The 26,758-nt window shown below is 42.2% G+C and overlaps 1 protein-coding gene across 1 annotated transcript in view; it reads left to right on the top strand.

The window, feature by feature from the left end:
• The first annotated feature begins 298 nt into the window (after nucleotides 1-298).
• The window catches only part of cttnbp2 (cortactin binding protein 2), a 51,104-nt gene continuing 24,644 nt past the window's right edge, over nucleotides 299-26,758 (top strand). The window contains exons 1-7 of the mRNA XM_034084880.1: nucleotides 299-1,716; nucleotides 6,175-6,465; nucleotides 15,370-15,469; nucleotides 16,093-16,243; nucleotides 18,666-18,884; nucleotides 20,111-20,228; nucleotides 22,218-22,487. Of these exons, the coding sequence (XP_033940771.1) occupies nucleotides 300-1,716; nucleotides 6,175-6,465; nucleotides 15,370-15,469; nucleotides 16,093-16,243; nucleotides 18,666-18,884; nucleotides 20,111-20,228; nucleotides 22,218-22,487 (2,566 nt within the window). The 5' untranslated portion in view covers nucleotide 299. The remainder of the gene's footprint in view (nucleotides 1,717-6,174; nucleotides 6,466-15,369; nucleotides 15,470-16,092; nucleotides 16,244-18,665; nucleotides 18,885-20,110; nucleotides 20,229-22,217; nucleotides 22,488-26,758) is intronic.

The following is a 26,758-nucleotide window of genomic DNA, read 5'->3' as shown; positions in this document are numbered from 1 at the left end:
AAACATTGCGTTCTTACTGTGTGTAGACATATACCACTTAATAAAGAATCCCTTGCGTAGATCTAGCAACCTCTGTACCTGTGTTGTGATTTTTTTAGTGGTTATTTTGAGCATTTTTAAAACATTGCATTGATCTACATTAAGCACTTGATAAAGACTGTATCTTGTGTGTAGATCTACAAAGCTCTGTACCACACGGGTGCTGGAGGATATGATCTTTTGGTGGTCTTTTTGTGTATTTATGAAATCTTGTTTAAATGTGTTTCCTAACTTGTGTGTATCTCTTCCTCCAGCTGGAGATGGAGAAGCTGCAGCTGCAGAGTTTGGAGCAGGATCACCGTAAGCTGACGGCGCAGCTGAAGGACGAGCGTGAGAAGAACAAGCACATCGTCATGATGCTGGTGCGCGAGTGCAAGCAGCTGGCCACGCGGGTGGTGGAGGAGTCGCAGCGCTTCGACGAGCTTCAGGCCCGTCTGGACGAGGAGAGCCGAGCCTCGGGCCGGCTGCAGGAAGAACTCTCCACCGAGCGGCAGCGCAGCCAACAGATGGAGGCCAAGATGGAGAAGCAGCTGTCGGAGTTTGACACGGAGCGAGAACAGCTGAGAGCGAGGCTGGGCCGCGAGGAGACGGAGAGCCAGAGTCTACGGCAGCAGGTGGAGCAGCTTAGGACTGAACCGGGCAACGGGAAGGACGCTGAAGTCGCCGTAGAACCTGCTGTAGAACCTGCTGTAGAACCTGCCGTAGAACCTAAAGCTGCTGCAGAACCCACACCACCCACACCTAAAGCTGTGACGTCTGTGTCCGTAGCCACAGAGCCCATCAGCTCCCGAACAGCGTCTTCTCAAACAGACAACCTGCCCTCGACTGAGGTGGACGGTCCTATCTCAAAGAAGAGCCCCCTCACTGTCCCCGTCAAACCGACCCCCGCCAACTACGTGGGGCTGAGTCTGCCGAAGACGACCGGGCGGGGGCTCGTCCACAGCAGCTCGGGGGGTCTCGTCCAGACGGAGAACGGCTCCGAGGGCCAACCCGCCCACGGCCTCCCCACCGGAGTGAGCCCTCGCGTCCAGGCCGCCCGCTACAAGTTCCAGGAACAGGACCAAAACGGCACGTCGTCCCAGAGTCCTCCGGCCCGGGACCTGTCGCCCACCAACCGGGACAACTTTGCCGCCAAACAGCAAGCCCGGCACACCGTCACCCAGGTGTTGTCGCGCTTCACCAGCCCCCCCGCAGGAGGACCCATGCGTCCGGGTCTCCCTCACTCCGCCTCAGAAGGAGGACCTTTCCCCGGACGCCTGAGCCACCCAATCGGCCTCAAGTCGCCCACGGTGGCCAGGATCGACCGGGGAAACCCTCCTCCCATACCTCCCAAAAAACCAGGGCTTTCCCAGACCCCCTCTCCCCCTCACCCCTCCATGAAGGGGGGGGTGGGGGACCGTTCCTCTGGGGGAAAACCGGCCACTCCCCAGCTGCCGCCAAAACCCGCCCTGGACCTGGTCCCAGCCCTGATGGCCTCTCAGGTGGGTGCCTGCTTCTCCCCGGGGGGCGTCCGGACCCCTGCATGTGCAGAGTGCCCCCCCATCATCAGCCCCGCCTCCACTGTCAGTAGCCCCTCCTCCATAAACCCCCCCTTCTCCTCCACCTCCTCCTCCATTAGTGCCTCATCCTCCCGTAGCCCCCGAGCCTCAGCAGGCAGCCCCCTGGCAACAGCATCAGGTAAAGGGGCTCCTCCGTGCTCCACCCCCCTCCAGATCTCCCCACTGCCTCTCCTCTTCAACTGTCTTTACACATAGCATAGCAAAGATTAGCATAGCATAGCACAGCATAGCGATAAAGTCACAGGAAATGTAATTTAATGCAACGTAGGATCTCCCCCTTGCCTCTTCTCTTCAACTGTCTTTATACATAGCATAGCATAGCTAAGCATAGGGTAGCATAGCATAGCATATCATTTTGTAGCATAGCATAGCACAGCATAGCGAACAAGTGACAGGAAAGGATGGTAGGATCTGCCTCTTCTCTTCAACTGTCTTTATACATAGCATAGTTAAGCATAGGGTAGCATAGCATAGCATATAATTTTGTCGCACAGCATAGCGAACAAGTGACAGGAAAGATTGGATCTGCCTCTTCTCTTCAACTGTCTTTACACATAGCATAGCATAGAGTAGCATAGCATAACATAGCATTTTGTAGCACAGCACAGCATAGCGAACAAGTGACAGGAAAGGATTGTAGGCTCTGCCTCTTCTCTTCAACTGTCTTTACACATAGCATAGCATAGAGTAGCATAGCATAGCATAGCATTTTGTAGCATAGCACAGCATAGCGATAAAGTGACAGGAAATGTAATTTAATGAAACGTAGGAAAGCACGCGGGTCTTTCGTTTCCCCCTCTCCTGATTTTCGATATATTTCCCAGCAGTAACCCCTTCCTCTCTGAAGCTGATGCCAGAGGCTGCTCTCCTCTCCTCCCCTTCCCTTTTCCATCCTCCAGAAGCATGACAACTCCTCCACTTCCTGCACTCTTCCTGTCTCTGCTTCCATTAACTCATCACACCTGCGTCTCATGTCAGTGACGTTTCTGTTATTTATTTAATATAGATGTAGGCATTTATATTTACGTTGTGATGTGCTTTTGGTGCTACGCTTGGTTGTTTACTGTTTATTACAACTTAGGTATTTTTTTCTATAATTTTCTCATCATTTCTATCTGTAAAAAACGATTTTACTCAAACGGATGTCACAAGAACCGATAATTTGGTACAAGGTCTATGCCGAAATTCGAAGACGTAACCTTACTCTTTTCGCTTATGGACTTCCAGGGTTAATGGAAAACGTCCCGGATATGTTAAACGACAAGTCTATATTAAATCTGCAGGAGAATAATTACTACAGAATTACTTCTTGGTTTTACATACCCCCCTAGATGCACACATTTCACAATGAAGGAATATTACATCTTAGTTTTACTCTCAAATCAGCTGGATCACAGAATTTGGCTTAACTCTCAGCCTGATTAACTCTCTGCTCATATTCAAGATCCAGTCTTCTAATTATTGTTGGTAATATTGCTGCTTTCGCAGTCATTATATAAGAAAGGAAGAAAAACCTAAGAATACACGACCTAGGTTGTAATAAACTGGAACCATCCTAAAATTGTTTTTAGGATGTTTTTGTTTTTTCTAACTATTTTAACCCTCCCAGGTCAGAATAGCAGTATAAACCATGGTAAAAACTAGCATCTAAAGCCTTAGCAGGTTTACTAAGTAGTTTTAGTGAAGTTGTTTAGTAATCAGGTCTTTTCTGTTCCCATTTTCATCTGTTTGTTCTGCCAAATCATTTAATAACGCTGTATACTTGCACAGTAAGTAGTGTGTGAATGTTCTATTTGTCCACTGTGTGGATGATTGTACTGAAAGCTGATGGCTATCCATCATCTCGCTGTTAATCTGACTCTTTTGTCCAGGCTGCAGCGCACGTCACATGTTAATTAAATTACCAACATTTTATCACAGGGTTTCTGCGTCATGAGAAATGCCTGGTATTGCTTTAGATAATTATTACAAATTTGATCTATTACCTACAGTAAACAATGTATGTAAAGAATATTACATTAACTCAAAATCTTGTTTTTCATCTTGCTTATATTTGGCATGGTTTTATCCTGGTTTAACACTATTTGGCCTACACGTTTAAACTATATTAAACCAGTTTAAATTCCAGTTCAAATGTTAACTCTAGACCCAACCCGATAAATATGTATAAGCATGTGTTGTGCAGCATGACATTTGATCAACTTTTTATTTTTATTCTAATGGTGATACAAAATGGTCTTGAGATCCTAGATATGTCAGGCTGTGTTTTACCAAAATGTGTATATAATAAAGAACAAGATGCATCAACAATTTCTGTAGAATAATCGGATATAAAAACAGGGCGTTACAGGCTTGAAATGTAAGTTTAATAATGCAAGCAGTATTTATCTTCAATAAAAAGGCATACACAGAGATACAATCTGAAAAATATTGTTTCTAAATCTGTAGAAAATAAACATTTATACATTGTTAACACGACCACTATTTTCCAAATATGTCAGACTCAATTTGAAATGAATGTGTATTAAAAATAATGAACAAGATACCTTCAATGCATTAGGTTTCTGGTAAATATTTTGCGCGCACTTCATATCTTCAATGAAGCATACAAGCGACAGGCATTTTTCTCTACATTTACAAAACCCAAACATTTTGAATGACATTTAAACAAGCTATAAAGAGTTTATTTTGTAAATCACGCTTCAGCAGCAGATCTAAATGGAGAGATTATCTCTGGTTTAGTAAAGGGAGTGGAGCGTTCATCACAGTGTACCTGGATGACTTCCATCTGAAATAAAACCTCAGCATGTCACTTTACCTGTCTACCTGTTTGTCACCATAATCCCCCGGTAATCCTCTTGATATGCTCATAACATTACAGTCGTAACATGGGATTTAGCCGGAAATAGCTTCAGGCTAAAGCAACACAAACAAATTGAGTGGCTTCACTGAGAGGTTAAATATTTGATTATTGTGGTAATCTTGTAACTAGCTCAAATAAGAACGTCCATTTATTATTAGGAGAGCATTTAACACATTATTGTTTGGCTATTTACCTGCTGAAAGACACTTTAACTAGTCTCCAGTGTGTGTGATGGTAGCTAATTAGTTTATCTAGCTAATGCTAAGGGTCGAGGTAGCGCCATTAGCACCTAATTTGGATGCCTTATAGCTTCAAGCTACAACAACAGAAACAAACTGAGTGGCTTCACTGAGAGGTTTAATATCAGATTTTTTCGGCAATCTTGTAATTAGCTGAAATAAAAACCCTCACCTTTTATTAGGAGAGCATTTCACACATTATTGTTTGGTTATTTATTTCCTGCTGAAAGACACTTTAAGTACAGTTTGTGTGATGGTAGCTAGTTAGTTTATCTAGCTAATGCTAAGGGTCGAGCTAGCTCCATTCGCACCTAGCTTGGATGCTGGAATAAAAACACCTAGCCAACCTAGTATTAGCAGAGCATTTCACACATTATTATATGTTTGGTTAGTTTCCTGCTAAAATAAACTTCAGTGTTAGTTAGCTCGTTAGTTTAGCTAATGATTGAGCTAGCCTTATTAGCAATTAGCTTGAATGCTAAATGGCCTTGTTAGCTCATTTTTAAAAAATATTTTTCTCCCTTGAGTTTTGTTTTAAGATATCCTTATGGTTCTGACTGAAAATACTATACTTATGCATTGTATTCTTTATCATCTTGTTCTAGCTGTTCATCAAAGTTGTATGATGTTTACACTGGCTTTGAGATCAGACCCAATATTCATAAAAAGATTTTCAAGTTTCATGTTATCATCAAATGGAAATATTTATATCTTCTGCCTCATTTTATAAACAACTCCCATATCCAGCCTGACATATCTGTTATCTTTGAGACTTTGGGATCAACACTATATATTCTGGTAGATTTTCTCCACAAATAATCATGCCAAGCACCTCTTCAAATTTAGTTTTTACCTGAGTTGTTCATACGTTACTTAAAAATAAGTAATTCAGCACACCAAAAAAAGCATTAAACAAATACAAATAATCAAAAAAATAGAAATAAACTAAAATCAAAATCCTCCAAGTAATGGATTAAAGGTGGCAGACTTTAAATAATAATAATAATAATAATACATTTGATTTTTATAGCGCTTTTCCTAATGCTCAAAGACGCTTTACATACAGACAGAAACAACACAAAGAAATGAACAATGTTTTGCTACAAAACATGAACTTGTCATCACTGGAAATTATCTCTAATCCCATACCTCACTTAAATAATGCAAGTAAATAAAATATAATAGAAATAGTGCAGAATAGTCCGTATACAAGTACTTGGAATATTGATATAAGTTGCAAACAGACGAATGTTATGGATGTTCTTTCAAAAGGTGTTGAGTCTTATGGCCTGTGGGGTGAAACTGTACCATAATATAATATGTGTGAAACTGAAGTTTGCTCTCCTCCCCCTCCCACCTTCTTACACCTTTGCTCTCCCATACTCAGTACTTCTAGTAGCTTCCTCTTCCTCCTCTTCCTCCTCCTGGTAGTTTAACCTGTGCTGCTCCTGCTCCTCCCCCCCCCCCCCTGCAGGCTGGTGTCCCTCCGTAGTCCCCCCCCTCGGCGGCGGAGGCCCTGCTGCCCTGGACGGCGGGCGCCCCCTCCTCCCCCAAGCTGCTTCCCAGGGAAATGTCACTTTATTGTCAATGCTGCTTAACCAACCAGACCCGACCACCATCACCACCAACACCACTACCAACACCACCACTACTACTACTACCAACAACAACACCACGGAGAACAACAATCATCCAGACCAAGACCTCCACCACAACCACTACCAAACCGCTGCCTTGTTTGCTGCTGCTCAGAATGGACACACAGGTGAGTCAGAAATAAACGTTTTAGTGCTTCTCTTTAAAGGTCACCTATTATGCAAGATCAACTTGTTCATGTCTTTTATACACAAACATGTGTCCCCTCTTCTTCATGTCTCTTCTACATCAACATGTGTCCCCTCTTCTTCATGTCTCTTCTACATCAACATGTGTCCTCTCTTCTTCATGTCTCTTCTACATCAACATGTGTCCCCTCTTCTCCATGTCTCTTCTACATCAACATGTGTCCTCTCTTCTTCATGTCTCTTCTACATCAACATGTGTCCCCTCTTCTTCATGTCTCTTCTACATCAACACGTGTCCCCTCTTCTTCATGTCTCTTCTACATCAACATGTGTCCCCTCTTCTCCATGTCTCTTCTACATCAACATGTGTCCTCTCTTCTTCATGTCTCTTCTACATCAACATGTGTCCCCTCTTCTTCATGTCTCTTCTACATCAACACGTGTCCCCTCTTCTTCATGTCTCTTCTACATCAACACGTGTCCCCTCTTCTTCATGTCTCTTCTACATCAACACGTGTCCCCTCTTCTTCATGTCTCTTCTACATCAACATGTGTCCCCTCTTCTTCATGTCTCTTCTACATCAACACGTGTCCCCTCTTCTTCATGTCTCTTCTACATCAACACGTGTCCCCTCTTCTTCATGTCTCTTCTACATCAACACGTGTCCCCTCTTCTTCATGTCTCTTCTACATCAACATGTGTCCCTTCTTCTTCATGTCTCTTCTACATCAACATGTGTCCCCTCTTCTTCATGTCTCTTCTACATCAACATGTGTCCCCTCTTCTCCATGTCTCTTCTACATCAACATGTGTCCCCTCTTCTCCATGTCTCTTCTACATCAACACGTGTCCCCTCTTCTTCACGTCTCTTCTACATCAACATGTGTCCCCTCTTCTTCATGTCTCTTCTACATCAACATGTGTCCCCTCTTCTTCACGTCTCTTCTACATCAACATGTGTCCCCTCTTCTTCATGTCTCTTCTACATCAACATGTGTCCCCTCTTCTTCATGTCTCTTCTACATCAACATGTGTCCTCTCTTCTTCATGTCTCTTCTACATCAACATGTGTCCCCTCTTCTCCATGTCTCTTCTACATCAACATGTGTCCTCTCTTCTTCATGTCTCTTCTACATCAACATGTGTCCCCTCTTCTTCATGTCTCTTCTACATCAACACGTGTCCCCTCTTCTTCATGTCTCTTCTACATCAACATGTGTCCCCTCTTCTCCATGTCTCTTCTACATCAACATGTGTCCTCTCTTCTTCATGTCTCTTCTACATCAACATGTGTCCCCTCTTCTTCATGTCTCTTCTACATCAACACGTGTCCCCTCTTCTTCATGTCTCTTCTACATCAACACGTGTCCCCTCTTCTTCATGTCTCTTCTACATCAACACGTGTCCCCTCTTCTTCATGTCTCTTCTACATCAACATGTGTCCCCTCTTCTTCATGTCTCTTCTACATCAACACGTGTCCCCTCTTCTTCATGTCTCTTCTACATCAACACGTGTCCCCTCTTCTTCATGTCTCTTCTACATCAACACGTGTCCCCTCTTCTTCATGTCTCTTCTACATCAACATGTGTCCCTTCTTCTTCATGTCTCTTCTACATCAACATGTGTCCCCTCTTCTTCATGTCTCTTCTACATCAACATGTGTCCCCTCTTCTCCATGTCTCTTCTACATCAACATGTGTCCCCCTCTTCTCCATGTCTCTTCTACATCAACACGTGTCCCCTCTTCTTCACGTCTCTTCTACATCAACATGTGTCCCCTCTTCTTCATGTCTCTTCTACATCAACATGTGTCCCCTCTTCTTCACGTCTCTTCTACATCAACATGTGTCCCCTCTTCTTCATGTCTCTTCTACATCAACACGTGTCCCCTCTTCTTCATGTCTCTTCTACATCAACATGTGTCCCCTCTTCTTCACGTCTCTTCTACATCAACATGTGTCCCCTCTTCTTCATGTCTCTTCTACATCAACATGTGTCCCCTCTTCTTCATGTCTCTTCTACATCAACATGTGTCCCCTCTTCTTCACGTCTCTTCTACATCAACATGTGTCCCCTCTTCTTCACGTCTCTTCTACATCAACATGTGTCCCCCTCTTCTCCATGTCTCTTCTACATCAACATGTGTCCCCTCTTCTTCACGTCTCTTCTACATCAACATGTGTCCCCTCTTCTTCATGTCTCTTCTACATCAACATGTGTCCCCTCTTCTCCATGTCTCTTCTACATCAACATGTGTCCCCTCTGTGGAAAGAGACTCTGAGAGTTTCAGGAACAAAGATTCTCTCTCTTTTTGATCCATTTCTATAAAAGCCTGTCTGAAAATGAGCTGATCAGATTTTGGCCACTTTATGATGTCATAACGATGTGTTGTCTTGTGTAGCCATCAGCCAATCAGCAACAAGGTAACCCCCCCCCCCCCCCCCCCCTTATCACCTGAAGCTCCTCCTAGAGCACCATTGAGTTCTTTGTAACCAAATGTCTCTCAGAGGGGCGTGGGGAGGGGCTCCTTATTTTCATCTAAAGTAACAGACAGAGAATCAGCACTTTGGAAACAGGGCTGAAACAGAGGGGATTATGGGTAATGCTGCAATGATCTGTTTGGTGTTTCAGACAATCAGAGACAGGCTCTGGATATATCTGAGACCTGTAATATATTGATGAAAAACAGTATAATAGGGGACCTTTAATATCGGATTTTTTTTATACAAGTTTGTAACTAGCTAAAATCAAAAAAGCCATTTGATTTAGCGAAAGTCGTTTGATTTTTATTAGGAATTTTAACAAAACATTCAAAACAACTTCATAAAGCAGTCTTTGATGGAAGATAAAAACACAAGACATGGAAATTACAAGATAAACCAACTCGTCCCTGAACTGTCAACATACCCCACGAAGCCACCTTTTGACATTTGGATATCATTTTCTGCACATGTAAAGAATAGGAGAAGAATATTTACTCTATATAAGAGATAAAAAAACAACAAACGCTTTACAATTAATCAAAATGACTGAAAATCCATGCCTAAAATAATGTATTAATTAGCTTACAATTAAAGTGTATTGGCCTTGGTGTTGTCATCCTTCAAAACCATGGTTATAGCCTAATTGCAGTTTTTTTAATACATATAAGCAGTTTTGTACTGGGACCCTCACATGGACCTACTTTCTCTAACTCTCGGGTACATGCTGTTTGCTTAAATAACGTGCACATCAGTCAGCGTGCTCCAGCTCTTTCTGTGGCTGCACTAATGAGTCTGTGCAATTTGAAGCGGAGGTGAACCCGGTGGGAATTGGAGGTTTCGGTCCGCGGTCGACTGGATGATTGATTTTAAAGAGCAGTCTTCAAGAGATGCCGAGAGGCTCGTGTTGATTCATATTGATTGATGGAGAGAGGGTGATACACTTCAATACAAACAAAGGCTTCACAGATGAGGCTGATATGAATCCAGTAGAAGTGCACTCCGCACAGGGTCATAAGACGTCGCCATGTAGTAATTATAAAACCAATCAAATATATTTAAATAAGATACGATACATTTAAAGGTGGGGTAGGTAAGTTTCAGAAACCGGCTCGAGATACACTTGTTGTTATATTCCATGGAATGCTCTTAACATCCCGATAGCAATGAATATCTGAAGTGCTTTGACAAAAAAGACATAACAAAATGTCATCTGTAGAAGCCGTAATACTGTAAAAAGTACAACCAATCCGATTGGATGGCCTACCTGCCTGTCAGCCTTCCATCGGGGCACACACTGATCTCGTGCCCTCATTGGTCATGTGCGCGTTCGTGTGTGTTGGAGGAGGGGCTCTGTGAGGAAGTGGCAGATTTTCTCCGGTTGTGTATTTTCAAATTCTAGCGATCTCGAGCCGGTTTCTCAAACTTACCTACCCCACCTTTAAAGCTATATTCTGACACCGTATAGACCAAACAATTAATACAAATAATAATTGGCAGATTTTGAAAACGGTCATTTGTTGCAGCCGTAATTATATTATAATTAAATATTTAACATAATTTAGTAGAGGTGGGCAACATGTCACATGGTACATGTTATTTATATCAAAGTCACAATACATACCACGTTACATTAAGTTCAGGAGGATTGGCTCATCATTGATTTGAAGCTGACACCGTCAAAATTACCCATAATGCAATAGTTTTCCTTCCTCATGTTTGTTTTAATCGCGTTACCTTACAAAGCAGCTTGATATGCAACATTATGAGTTCACACGAGATCTTTCACATCAAGCAATAATCACAAGATACTTCGGTACAAATTGTATTTCTAACGGCGGACGCATTTCGTCTGATGCAGTTTACACTTTCATATCGCCCGGTCAACCACCCGAGCTTCAGACATCCACCAGCCGGGTGTTTCCTGATGTATTTTATGTTCTAAGCTGGAAAACGTCTTCAGCTTGTGGTCACCTCATACCTCATTTCAGACACTATCATGTAGCTATAGGAACGTGGAGCGAGAGGGGAAAGACCAGCTGCTGATAAGCACGTTATCATGTCTGCAGTGCTGTGAGCGTCGTGTCAGGGCTGTAACCTCAGCATGGGTGTCGTCTGCAGGCTCGTTCCTACACACACACACACACACACACACACACACACACACACACACACACACACACACACACACACACACACACACACACACACACACACACACACACAGTGCAGGTCTATCCGCTTCCCGCTGAGATGTTTAGTAACATCGTCATTCGAGAAGCGTTGATCCATAAACACGGCTAATGCAGCTGAAGGACAGCTGTGCTCAGGGATTATAGGTGGATCCACACACACACTCACACACACACACACACACACACACACACACACACACACACACACACACACACACACACACACACACACAGACACACACACACACACACACACACACACACACACACACACACACACACAGACACTCACACACACACACCCACTCACACACACACACACACACACACACACACACCACACACACACACACACACACACACACACACACATATACACACTCACACACACACAGAGACACACACACACTCACACAGACACACACTCTCACACACACACACACTCACTCACACACGCACACACACACACACACAAACACACACGCACACACTCACACGCACGCACACGCACGCACGCACACACACTCACACACACTCACACACTCACACACGCACACACACACTCACACAGACACACACACACACACACACGCACGCGCACACACACACTCACACACACACACACACACACACACACACACACACACACACACACACACACACACCACACACACACACACACTTTAGTCTTTCCCTCCATCAATATGTCATCGTCCTGTTCTTTTCCCACAATAGTTTCCGTCTCCTCTGAACACCGTTTACCTCCACTCCTTCACATAGCCTGTCTTTTTATTTGTTCTGAAGGACAACACATGTTACCACGAGTGTAGAACTCATAGCAAAACAAGTAAGACACACAGAACTATGCAGATAGGATGAGCACTCTCCAAAGACTTTGTGTAACTTAAAAGGAAAGCACATATAGTTGTATGAACAAAAGCGCTTGCTAATAACACGTGTTTGCACATTGGCTGCATGCAACCTGCATCCGGGTTTTCATTTTCCTAAACCGAGATACATTTTTATGTTAAACTACTTGATATTTGATTTCCGGATGGGAAATTGGTAAAATGTAGGAACGTGAAAAGTGCAAAAACATGCGGTAGGAAGCTAAGAGAAAGAGGCACATTTTAAAGAGCAATTTGGAGTACCGTACTTTTCGGACTATAAGCCGCGACTTTTTTCCCCATTTTCTGTGTACAGCTAACGGCCACTAGGGGACCTCCTACATCTATGGATTTCACAGGTAAAATTAACCACCTTTAACTCTACGGGCTCTATGACCGGTCCGCGCCCGCCACCTTTAAGCGGCGGGCTCCAGCAGGAAAAGCTGGAGGCCGGAAAAGAGTGAGACAGGTAGCGCGCCAAAGTAAAAGTGGAACCGAGAGACAGAACGAGAGCAAGACAGACGGACAGTTTAGCTGCTGCGGCTCATATGCAGGTGCGCTTTACAGTCCGGAAAGTACGGTATTTCTTTTTTTACACGAAGAAGGAATCTGTTTTTATTCAGATCTGTTTTTCCTGGTGGATTCATAGTATCAGATGTGCGGCAGGGTTTCCGTTAGCCGGTAATTACCGGTTTTTAGCTGGTAAAATTTATTAAAAACCGGTAAATTCAAAACCTGCCGTCAACATGTCTGGTAATAATTAGGGAGGCTCCGATCGATCGGCCGCCGGTCATTATCGGCCGATATTCACTCTTAATAGTTTGATCGGTGCTCTCTATAAAGGCCGATCAAGAGAGCTGGATCTGATCGATATGGACATAAACGCGAGTGAAGTTTAACCGGACGAGAGAGAGAGATCAGATCAGCTGCTGAGTCTGACCGAGACACGCAGCTCTGCATGATCACCTGAAGCCCCGCCCTCTGTTTAGCGGGCTGCAGGAGCTGCAGGAGAAACTGACGTGCTGTCAGGAGAGAGAGGGAGAGAGGGAGGGAGAGGGGAAAAGAGAGGCTCCGTTTCTCCCGTGTTATTATTCAAAGTTGATGTAAACTTCTGAATAATGTACGTTATCTACTACAAGTAGTTTGTTTGAATGTAATAATTGTGTTGTTTGTGGAATCATTTATTGAAAAATGAATCTGAATTTTTCGATCTGTTACGATTATAAACTGAAGCAATATAAAAATGACCCCGTGAACTGAGTTTTAAACTGAAGCATATCTGCTCATAGTCCGGTAAGTACCTGCTTACGGAAACTCTGCTACACAACTCTTATTATTATTGAAATATGACCGGTAAGTTTCAAATTAGTCCGGTAAAATAAATTCTGCCCGGACATTTGACCGGTGAGAAAAAATCCTAGCGGAAACCCTGATGTGCGGATATGTATATGTGACACTGTATCTGTATTTGATGTCGCTACAAACATGTGAAATATTGGCCGACTTCTGCTTTGTTAAATCAGCTTTTAATGTTCATCAAATGCTTCTGTTATCAGTGTTTCTGCAACACTTGGACAATTTCCACACAATTCCCGTCTGTATCCTCAGACGAATGGACTGTACCATTGTACGAGACAGCTACATTTGGATGCCTTGTCATGTAGGTAAAGATAAAAGCCCAACTCTGCGACTACAACTCCTGGGAAACGTAGGAGAGTCAAATGCCATGTCAGTTATTGTGAATGTATCTTTGAAATATCTCTGGAGTTGTATTTATTTCAGGATGTTTAGCCGGAGAAGACATAACTGTACCATGCTTCATCTTTCGGAGAAAAGCAGTCGATTAAAACCCACTGTCAGAATGAGGCTACTGAAACAGAAGCTTTCTTACGGTCGCTGTATACCTGAACCCGCTAATGTACCCGCTATTAGAATGCATTGATTTTAAGGTACAATGTTCTTTTATTTATCATACTAGAGCACAGGGCTATCAGTGAGGTTTGATCATTGCACAGTGATGAGACTTAGACCAATAGAATCTGTGGACTCTCAGCTTTCATTTGATATCTCGTGTGCAGATAGCATGAAGTATGACATATCGCTAAAAGTGTCTCTCTCTCTATCTATCGATCTATCTATAACTATCTATCCATCCATCTATCCATCCATCTATCTATCTATCCATCTATCCATCTATCTATCTCTCTATCCATCTATCTATCTATCTATCCATCTATCCATCTATCTATCTATCCATCTTTCCATCCATCCATCTATCCATCTATCTATAACTATCTATCCATCTATCTCTCCATCCATCTATCCCTCTATCTATCGATCTATCTATAACTATCTATCCATCTATCCATCTATCATTCTATCCATCTATCCATCTATCTCTCCATCTTTCCATCTTTCCATCTATCCATCTATCTATCTATCTATCTATATATCTATCTCTCTCTCTATCTATCCATCTATCTATCTATATCCATCTATCTATATATCTCTATCCATCCATCCATCTATCCATCTATCTATCTATCTCTCTATTGGTTCAAGGAACCGCAGTAAACAACAGGCGTTGCTATAGCAACACGTCATGTTTATTTTTACGCGCAAGATCAATAGCGCGAGAATCACTGCATTTCCTACAAGGTAAATATTACCCGCGGGCGCTGATCGGTATCAATGGAAAACATTTTGGCAATTTTTTCAATCTGACTTCGTATTGACAGTGTTTAGCGACAGAGGGTGCTACATGACAGACTTTCAGGAAGAGTCACGGACTGGAGACTTCATATTTTATTGAAAAAAAGTGACATACAATCAAGAAACAGCTGCGGGTGAGATGTACCCGGTGGCGGTTCTAGTGTTAATAATGCGGCAGGGCTGTCGCTATCTATGTAAAACAATAAAGTCATGACAAAATAATGCTGGTGTATTTTGATTTTGGACAATTTGGCCTACAGTACTCAAGTAGAAAGCCTTTAAATTACATTTTCTTTGTATTCTTTATTGTTTTAATTGAGGTTAAGCACACTGGATGATCCTTATGTGCAACACGTGCTGTTCAAATGAACTATAAACGCCCAAATTGAGGTTAGCAAAACACAGTCGACCGACCAATCAGGTTTCTATTGGTGTTATTTAGGATTTACAGTCTACAAAATCAACTGTGTGTGTTTGTGGTACTGTCCTCTGTATTTGAGTAGTTTTAATGATATTATAGGACATGATTATTGTATTTAGTTGATCCTGCCTGAGCCGGCTCCTGGTGTACGGCGGCAGGTAACACTGGTCTTGTGTCTTCTCCGTCAGAGTGTGTGGAGCTGCTGCTGTCGGCTGGATCGCCTGCTGACGTCTCGGATGAACATGGATTCACACCTTTACACTTTGCCGCCGCCCACGGACACAGCAGGTGAGCTCTCACACACACACACACACACACACACACACACACACACACACACGCACGCACGCGCGCGCTGGTTTTTGAGGTTACAGCCAAGTAACATACATTTGCAGTTACAGCACTTGGATTTGAGATGTTGCCTTTTGAGTTTGGTCAAATCAAAATATAGGTAAAAATATATCATTAAAACAAATTCAGCAAGCTCATCAAGAATACCCTTCTAAAAAAGATCAGACACATCAGAGACGTATATTGGACATACTGTGAGCATCAACAGTATGTGTATATTCACATGTTTCTACCCCCGGCCTTTAAATCACGTTTTTTTAATTCTCTATTGTTTTAATTTCGGTTAAGCACACTGCATGATCCTTATGTACAAAATGAACTATATTACAACGTCTGGTGCCAAAAACGCCCAAATTCAGGTTAACAAAACATCGACCAACCAATCAGGTTTCTATTGGTGTTATTTAGTATTTACAGTTTACAAAATCAACGGTGTATGTTAGTGGTCGTTCCCTCTGAGATATCTGACCCTTCTAAAGAAGAAAACATCGTCACACAGACATAGATATATTGGACTTTGTGTGTATATTAACATGCGTGTTTCTACCCCCCCCCCCCAGCTGTGTGGAGGCGCTGCTGTCTGCAGGAGCTGCTGTGGATGTGTCGGCGTCGGGGGGGCAGACCTCCCTCTTCCTGGCGTGTGAAACAGGAAGTCTGGAGAGTGTGCGCGTCCTGCTGAGCGCCGGGGCCGAGCCCTCGCTCTGCACCGCCGTGAGTTGCATATTTTAATTTCAACTCCTTGTATTTTAATCAACTTTAGAGAAAGGGTTTCCATCAGCGAGTCTCAAGCTGTCCTGAACTTCAATAATCAACTTATGTAAATTGTTAGGAGGTAGATTTGTCTAAATGATATTTATTTATAGATCATTATATTTGATAACTAATCAACACATTTGTGTGGTTCACATTCAGACACTGATTGGTGATCTGCTTCCACACATGAGACACAGCATCGCGACAGCAAGTTAGATACTAAAGGCCGCTGTAAAGTGTGATGCCATCTTTGTTTCTACATTAAATGTATATTTTGACAGATGGCACAAATTGTGCTTGCCATCTTTTTGTGAATATAGTCCCAGGTGAGTTTAAAGAGGTCAAACTTTAGAGCCTCAATCTAAATTAATATTTGTATTATTTAAGATAGAATTGCTCTTTTTATTGCGTATTTTGATTTCAACTCCTTGTATTTAACTTAAAGGTCACCTATCATGCTATTTTTAGGCCATTGCATATATACAAATATATAGAAAACACGTCTATGAAGTGTTTTGCTCAAAATACCAAACAGATCGCCCATTCTAGCCATGCTTCATATCCCTCCATTTCACTTCCTGTTTCAAAAGTGCTGATTTGGGGTATTAAAAAAAATTGATAAAGAAAAAGAGGAGGGGTCTGAGCTCATGCGGGACCCGGCAGCTACCGTCTAAACTAAATGCTGCCGTGATGAAACTCCATATCATGGATTATAAAGGATCTGAAACAGCCTGGAGCTCAAAGGCTTTCTCTCTTGCCGGTTATACCACAAGGTGAGTTCCTTTCTACTTCCTGCTTCTTCACACACATGCTCTCCAGTACAGGTTAGCTCTGAGTGTTAGCGATGCTAATGTAAACACCGACCATATTACGTCCAAAACAGTCGGGCATTGTTTCTGATAGCAACGTTTCTGATTGGGCCGTGGGTCCACATTTCAGATGTTACGTCATATCGGACGCTAATCTGGATCAGCTCCGTTGTTCCCCGTTTTTAGAGATTTGGGTACGGAGGAAAAGAGAGAGGGTTTATTTTCTGACGCTGCGTGAGTTCCCCGACACACCGGGGACACATAGTTATGTATAAAATATATCAAAAAGTGCATTTTGCATGATAGGTCCCCTTTAATCCATTTTAGAGACAGGGTTTCCATCCAAATTCTATCATGTTTCACATTAGAATGATTTTGTTCATTATTTAGTATATCAAATGTCAACATTTTCAAAACTGCTAATTGTAAATTCCTTAAAATGCTATTTTCAATCCACGATGATAATAAATAATATAAGATTATCTTTTTATTTATTGTTTTCAACTGTCACAAAACCTAATTTCCTCTAAATTGAGAGGACCCAGGAAGTGTATCTTAGGCACACTTTCTTCTACTTATTACAGATGCTGTTTCAATTTTTTTTGTCTTTTAATAAAAAAAAATTACCCTGATGATTTCATAGTATTTACGGATTTATTTTGTAACATTAAATACATTAAACAAATTGGAATAGCGACACATATATGTAGTTTTGCAATTTAAAATATAATGTATATTGTGCCATTTGATGAGTCACTCCCCCCCCGACACATTCACACATTCCTTCCTATTATTTGTTTATAATTTCTACAGTTTTAGTCCAATTCTATAAACTATACTCTGAGCAAATATAAGGAAAAACAGAAGAATAAAAGTAATCTTCTCTCCTCTGACTGGTGCAAGCTAATGAATGTACGGGTCTCCATGGTAACCAGAGGGCCTTGTTAGTTGCCGTGGAAGCACGAGAGCAGAGCCTATATTTAGGCCCCCCGAGTCTCTGCAGCAAGTCTGACCTCCTCTGCACACGATTATTTATAGAGGCAGGAAAAGATGGCCGACGACGGGTCGAACGTAAAGATTTAACACGGAGGAGGAAGAGGAGGATACAAAAATATTGATATATTAAAAAATAAAATATAAAATGGAATATATATCTAAAAATATCACTAAACATGAATATTAAAATATCATAGAACAAACATTTTGAAATCAAGCGGAAAAAATATATAATATCAAAATGTAATTAAAATATATATTAAAATATCATACAAAATGTAAAAAACAATAAAATAAAATAAAACGATATATAACACTAAATCTTAAAATACCAGAATACAGAAATATTGAAATATCATAGAACAAACATTTTAAACATTTCTCAACCTCTCTTGAGTTGTCAGAAAGACCGATAGAGAACTATTTTAAGAAAACTATAATAACATTAAAAAATAATAAGAAATATAGTCAAATAAAATATAACAGTATTTACATTGAAATAGAATGGAATAAAATATGTGCAAAATGTACACAATATTATTATAAATACAATTATTCTTCTTCCCTGTGCGCAGGACGGCTGCTCGTCTCTCCACGCCGCCGTGCGCTCCGGACACGTGGACACCCTGCGCCTCCTGCTGTGCTACCGGACGCAGGGTGACCCCCCCTCTGTGACCTCCGACCCCCCCGCTGTGACCTCTGACCCCCCCCTCGCTCTACCTGAAGCCCTGCTGAACCGGGACAACAGCGACGGATGGACGGCCGCTCACATGGCTGCTGCCCTCGGCCTCAAGGTGGGGAGCAGCCGCCGAGATATACGATAAAGATGCATGAAACTTTATTTAGTCATAACCCGGGAGAAGCTGCAATGTTTTTCAGCCGGTTTATTCACTGTGTGATCATGCCGCTGTACTTACCAAACAGCAGGGGGAATATAAGACATCTACCACAGTGTTTCTCAAACTTTTTCATACCGAGGACCACTTAACCAATAAAAAAACACTCGAAGACCACCTCACTCCACAAATATCCAAAAACACATCGTTCTTTACAAATCGCCTGAAAATTGTACAAACAAGTGGCGAAGGTGTTTATCTGGGCTATATCATGCAATCGAAAGTGAAAGTTAAGCTCGCTCCATTGCGGAGATATTCCCGCGAGAGTGCGAAAAACTTAAATGTATTTATTTATTTCAAATGTGAAATTTTACCAATATACTCACGGACCACTAGGGGGCGCTCACGGACCACCAGTGGAGTTACGGATGGACACGTAACTCTATACATAACTCAAAAAGAAATGTAGCTTCATCGATACATTTAAATCCTTCTCCTCAAAGATGCGAAGAAAGTTAGTTTTATTTATTATTCGAAAGAAATTCAACCAATTATGCAATGTAATAAGACATAAGCAATTCAAATGAAATAAATGGCCTGTTAGCTTAGTAGCTAACTCCACAGGGCGTTAGCATTTGAATGCAAATACAGTCGGTTGTAAATCTGCAGCCTACGTTTTAAAAAAAATCTACTTTTTGGAGGCAAATACCCGTCTGAAAATAATATAAACGGATCAAAAAGATGGCCAACACATCACAGATCACCGTGGTTACAATAGGACTGAACGGACTTCCTCATACGGACTATCATAGGTATACAAGGAAATCAAGGAGAGTGGAACCAAATGAAGTCAACACACAGCTATGATATCACCTTGAAAGGTTTCCACTCTGTATTTACACCTCACTGACTCTACCTGCGCTAACGTCCGGCCGCCAGTCTCCTCAGCAGCAGGTTAATGGACCGCTGACCTCAAGGACATGCAGGAGACACCGGACTAGACTCCAGCCAGGGTCTGACTGGAATGTGAATGAGACTCCCTCCATCGTTGATGTACTGTGTGTGTGTGTGTGTGTGTGTGTGTGTGTGTGTGTGTGTGTGTGTGTGTGTGTGTGTGTGTGTGTGTGTGTGTGTGTGTGTGTGTGTGTGTGTGTGTGTGTGTGTGTGTGTGTGTGTGTGTGTAGGAGTGTCTGGAGGTGCTGTGCAGCCACGGTGAGCAGGACATCGAGAGGAGGGATAAATGCAATCGCACTATTCACGACGTGGCTACTGATGACTGCAAAGACCTGCTGGAAAACCTCCGTGAGTTTCCGCTTGTTGCTGTCGTGGAAACACAAAATGTGTCCCCTCTTCTTCATGTCTCTTCTACATCAACATGTGTCCCCTCTTCTCCATGTCTCTTCTACATCAACATGTGTCCCCTCTTCTTCATGTCTCTTCTACATCAACATGTGTCCCCTCTTCTCCATGTCTCTTCTACATCAACATGTGTCCCCTCTTCTTCATGTCTCTTCTACATCAACATGTGTCCCCTCTTCTCCATGTCTCTTCTACATCAACATGTGTCCCCTCTTCTTCATGTCTCTTCTACATCAACATGTGTCCCCTCTTCTCCATGTCTCTTCTACATCAACATGTGTCCCCTCTTCTCCATGTCTCCTCTACATCAACATGTGTCCCCTCTTCTTCATGTCTCTTCTACATCACCATGTGTCCCCTCTTCTCCATGTCTCTTCTACATCAACATGTGTCCCCTCTTCTTCATGTCTCTTCTACATCAACATGTGTCCCCTCTTCCTCATGTCTCTTCTACATCAACATGTGTCCCCTCTTCTTCATGTCTCTTCTACATCAACATGTGTCCCCTCTTCTTCATGTCTCTTCTACATCATCATGTGTCCCCTCTTCTTCATGTCTCTCCTACATCAACATGTGTCCCCTCTTCTTCATGTCTCTTCTACATCAACATGTGTCCCCTCTTCTTCGTGTCTCTTCTACATCAACATGTGTCTCCTCTTCTTCATGTCTCTTCTACATCAACATGTGTCCCCTCTTCTCCATGTCTCTTCTACATCAACATGTGTCCCCTCTTCTTCATGTCTCTTCTATATCAACATGTGTCCCCTCTTCTCCATGTCTCTTCTACATCAACATGTGTCCCCTCTTCTTCATGTCTCTTCTACATCAACATGTGTCCCCTCTGTGGAAAGAGACTCTGAAAGTTTCAGGAACAAAGATTCTCTCTCTTTTTGATCCATTTCTATAAAAGCCTGTCTGAAAATGAGCTGATCAGATTTTGGCCACTTTATGATGTCATCACGATGTGTTGTCTTGTGTAACCGTTAGCCAATCAGCAACCAAGGTAACCCCCCCCCCCCTTATCACCTGAATCTCCTCCTAGAGCACCATTGAGTTCTTTGTAACCAAATCTCTCTCAGAGGGGCGTGGGGAGGGGCTCCTTATTTTCATCTAAAGTAACAGACAGAGAATCAGCACTTTGGAAACAGGGCTGAAACAGAGGGGATTATGGGTAATGCTGCAATAGCCGCTTTCACACCAAGTACTTTGCCGTACTTAGTGCCCCGGCACTAAGTACCAATCGCGTTCACACCGGAGTACTTTTCCCTGGGGGAGGATTACGCAAATGAGGCCGCTGATGTCACTTCTTCTTCTTCTGCTTTGGGCTTACTGGCAGGCCGCAAACCACTTCAGGGCGTATACTGCCACCCAAAGACCCCGGAGTTGGGGACTGGCTTCAGTAGAAGCTGCTGGGACTCCCTGCAGCTTCTGAAGCCTTCCGAGTAAATCACCAGAAAGCCGACACCTCCTCATCTCCACCGCTCCCATGTTTTATTTTGTGTTGCCATAAGTTATTCTCTCTCCGTTAGTGCGCAGGGCTAATGCTAATGCTAATAATGCTAATGCCAGCAAATACAATGGCGGCTTCACAAAACCTTTATACGGGGCGTGGTTTGCAATCCGCCCAGCCAATCAGAAATTGGTATTTTTTTCTCCCCAGGAGAGTCCCACCTCTCTAGCAGGCACTGCAAATAGGGGTAAAAGCTCCCGGCACTAAGTACTCTTTTTGGTGTGAACGCGACATAAGGGGTACTAACGGAACTAAACGGGAAAAGTACTCCGGTGTGAATGCGCCTATAGATCTGTTTGGTGGTTCAGCCAATCAGAGACATGTTCTGTATATATGTTCTGTATATATATATATAGACCTGTAATATATTGATGAAAAACAGTATGATAGGGGACCTTTAAAGAGCGTTCTCTGTCCTGCAGACTCGTACCGGGTGCTGGTGCTCCTCCAGTGTTCAGGTGGAGGAGGTCTGGGCTCCATGTGTCCGGTGGAGGCTCTGGAGGAGGAGGCTCAGCAGGGGGTCCACCCTCTGGTTCTGGGCCGGGTGACGGTGCACCGGGACACGCCCTGGAGCCAGCTGAGATCCAGCCTCAGCTCCTCCTTCACCTCCTTCCTCTCCTCTGTCTGCGGGGAGGAGGAGCAGCGCCCTCCGCTGGGCCTCAGCTCCAGCAGCATCGCCTCCTTCATCATAGGTGGGTTTTTAAGTCAAATGCCTCTTTTAATATCTCCTTTTTCTTTGTTTGTTATAATACTTTATTTTTAAGTCGTTGAGGCAGTTTATTACATGAATATGTGCGCAGCAATTAGTCTCGATGTGTGTTGATTCCAGTCCAGCATACGAGGCTAGTAGATATAGTATAACACATGTGTAGGGTGTTCATGCAAGCAAATAGCACACAGGAAACCAGCAATTAATATTATCCCTTTCTTATCAGCATGCTTTACTTTTACATTTAGATCTTTATCACAGTTTTTGGCCATCATGTGAGGATTTAATTGTTTATTTATATGTTGATTGTGGAGGAAATCCTACATTGAATAACCTTCTGGTAAGAAATGAACACCTCTAGAAGATACAGGAAGGACAGATGAACCTGGACCGACGTGTGCTCCAGGGATCTGACCCCGGTTATAACAAAACACGGGAAACAGCGAGGGGTGGGATACTTTATTGTAGGGCTGTACCCGAATATCCGAATATTCGTTCGTTGGAGTACTATTCGGGTTTCAATTTCGTTATTCGGATATTCGTTTTTTTCTTTTTCGTTTTTTATTGAAATCTCCAATATCAACGTAAGAGCTTGTGCCTCTTCGGGCGTGCTAACACTGAACCATAAACATTATCGTTTACTTTCTCCGTCTTTTATATGTAGATATTACTTTTCTCGGTGAATCTCCGTCACGTTGTTTCCATAGCAACAACAACTTCCTGTCAACAGCGCTAACTCTCCTTCAAAATAAAAGCATGTCCATACGAAATAGGAAGCCAAGCCAAATTACACTTAAGACATATACAACTGCAACGAAAGTAACAAACACAATGCGATATCCTTTTAAATTTCAAAGAACACAAATTGGGTTACATTAACAAATAACTATAAAACAACAATACTGTAGAATAACAAAATGAATGCCGTGAATAAACAAAAATACACGTGCTGAAGTGGTTCGCTGCTGATTACTACGCACCCCCCCCCGCGCAGGCCGAATATTCGCTGCTGATGACTACCGGATATCCGGAGCCCGAAAAATTGTATTCTGGACAGCCCTATTTTATTGATACGAAATTGGGAAATTCCAATTAAAGCAATATTACAAAACAGTCTTCTTCTTCTTCTTCTTCTTGTTTTGAGGTGATGAATAATTCAGTTGTTGGAACATGTGCAGAGTGTGTCTGTGTTTTCTGGGGATCAGATGTCCTCAGTGCGTGGCCTCAAACACAAGAGGCCGGTTCAACGATAGGGTTTCACATGTGTGTTGGTTTGCTATTGTTGTTGTGTGTATGTTTTGGAGAGAGAGAGTCTGTTTCTGTGTGTTGCATGTTTTATGATTTATATTTTTTGACATGAAAAATACTAGCATCTTTTACTTTGTATTCTTAATTGCATACTGTGCGTTTTGCCAGTTTAAATGTGTTAATATACTACACTGCGGAATTTAGGACTTTTTTTTCATGACATTTTTGACATAAAACACAATTTGTAATCATGGAATTGGAATTTGAGCAATTCTTATATCATTTTCTGACATTCTTTAAAAATACAGGGCATTTCTTTGCTAAAATATTGTTGGCATACTGTGCTCTTATGACATTTTACAGGATGAAAACAAATTGAATTCAACACTATGACATTCAAAAATATTTTTTATATTTTGACATACTATACAATTATTTTTAATAAATGTGTCGGGAAATTCTGGTATTTTTTTCTACCATGACTTTTAATGTAGGAATTGATTGTGACATTGTTTAGGAAATTCAGTGTGTGTGTGTGTGTGTGTGTGTGTGTGTGTGTGTGTGTGTGTGTGTGTGTGTGTGTGTGTGTGTGTGTGTGTGTGTGTCTGTGTGTGTTTTTTGGGGATGATAATGAAAGACAGCACTCGCAGCAGACAGATGCATAATGGATGAGATGGGGGGGGGGCTTCGTCGCCAATTTAGGAGAAAATGTTTCTCTTCCGTGTCGACGGGGATCAAACTGCAGACAGTGTTTGGTGTCTGTGTCTCACTCCCTTCAACGTGTGTGTGTTTGTGTTGGCAGCCTTTTGACAGAACAACAACAATTCAACTGCATCTCGGAGTCTGTGAATTTGTCGCTCAGAGGAGAATTAATTATTTCACGAACAAACGTCCTCTTTAATCTTGTTTACATGAATGTCCTGACCGAGATATCAGCAGCACAAAGGAACAGATGTTTCAGTGAGTTCATCAGAAGAGACATTTGCAATCTACAAAAACAGATATTGGAACAATTGCAAAACAAAATGTCTAACAGTCAAGAGTTAATTTGTGAAATAATTTAAAAAAGGGAAATGCAAATATGGAGCACACCTAATATATTTATCAATATGAATCGCTGATTAAATAAAATCGAGGCATGTAACACTTGTGTTTTTCATTTTAGATATAAATAAACTAGGTCAGAGCACTATCACGATATATATCTTGAAATGTGACATATATATTTTTCTATCCTGATATTCTGTGTCTCTAATTTATCACTAAAAGGAGAACATGTTTCATCATTTTTTTTCTGTAAAGACTAAAATCTCAAGCTGACCAATCACAACAGAGCTAACAGCTAACCAATCAGAGCTGACTGGGCTCTGGTTTCAGAAAGAGGGTGAAAAGAGGTGCTGCAGCACAGGCAGTAGGAGAAGAATAAAGAGCTTTTTGAACATTAAAGCATGGAGACATGTAGAGGCTTTTGGTTGGACAGTAATCTGAACTTCAAACACCATGTTGAAGTTCTAACTAAGAGTGAAATTCACTCTTGGCTTCCTTTACAGACTTAAATGTTGTTTTTCAACTTCATCCCGTAAAAGGTTGGTCTCTGGCTTATTCCTGTCCCAGCTGGACTACGGTGATACCATTTATAGATTTTCCTGTCCCACTGTTTTGGCCAAACCTGACCCACTCTACCATGCTGCACGGCGTTATATATAAACTGTATAGCCTGACTGGATGGTCCTCACTTGCTATGCGTAGGATGCAGCATTGGTTTTTATTAATGTATAAAGCCATTTTAGGAAAGCTTCCACTGTACATATGTGCCAGATTTGCTCCAGTTTGTGACTCTCACAAGCTCAGACCCAGAGCCTGGATACGGGTCCAGGGTCCTGCTGTGCGGACTGAGGCTGGGAAAATGAGTCTTTTTCATTATGGTCCTTGGTCTTGGAACGACCTTCAATCACGCCTCAAGCTGAGGGCACTTGTCTCAATAGCATGTGTTAGATTGAAGTTGTCTGAAGTCCTTACTACCAGCTGCTCTTTCTTACTGTCCTAATGTGCTCAATGTAGTGACTGCTTTCTTGTCTTTTGTTTTCTTAGTTATGTTCTCTGTATTTTATATGTTTGTGTTATGTGTAACATTGCTGCCTTCTTGGCCAGGTCAGCATTGCAAATGAGATTCTCAGCATCAGCAGGAGAGGACTCTTTAAAGTAGAGACACTACATACTGATATACACCTGAACATCAGCAGGAGAGAAACTCTTTAAAGTAGAGACACTACATACTGATATACACCTGAACATCAGCAGGAGAGGACTCTTTAAAGTAGAGACACTACATACTGATATACACCTGAACATCAGCAGGAGAGGACTCTTTAAAGTAGAGACACTACATACTGATATACACCTGAACATCAGCAGGAGAGGACTCTTTAAAGTAGAGACACTACATACTGATATACACCTGAACATCAGCAGGAGAGGACTCTTTAAAGTAGAGACACTACATACTGATATACACCTGAACATCAGCAGGACAGGACTCTTTAAAGTAGAGACACTACATACTGATATACACCTGAATATCAGCAGGAGAGGACTCTTTAAAGTAGAGACACTACATACTGATATACACCTGAACATCAGCAGGAGAGGACTCTTTAAAGTAGAGACACTACATACTGATATACACCTGAACATCAGCAGGAGAGGACTCTTTAAAGTAGAAACACTACATACTGAGATACACCTGAACATCAGCAGGAGAGGACTCTTTAAAGTAGAGACACTACATACTGATATACACCTGAACATCAGCAGGAGAGGACTCTTTAAAGTAGAGACACTACATACTGATATACACCTCAACATCAGCAGGAGAGGACTCTTTAAAGTAGAGACACTACATACTGATATACACCTGAACATCAGCAGGAGAGGACTCTTTAAAGTAGAGACACTACATACTGATATACACCTGAACATCAGCAGGACAGGACTCTTTAAAGTAGA

The sequence above is a fragment of the Pseudochaenichthys georgianus genome, chromosome 6 (assembly GCF_902827115.2).
Source record: "Pseudochaenichthys georgianus chromosome 6, fPseGeo1.2, whole genome shotgun sequence".
NCBI classification, from domain to species: domain Eukaryota; kingdom Metazoa; phylum Chordata; class Actinopteri; order Perciformes; family Channichthyidae; genus Pseudochaenichthys; species Pseudochaenichthys georgianus.
The sequence above is the reverse complement of the archived record's forward strand: the minus strand, read 5'-3'. Positions and strand labels throughout refer to the sequence as shown.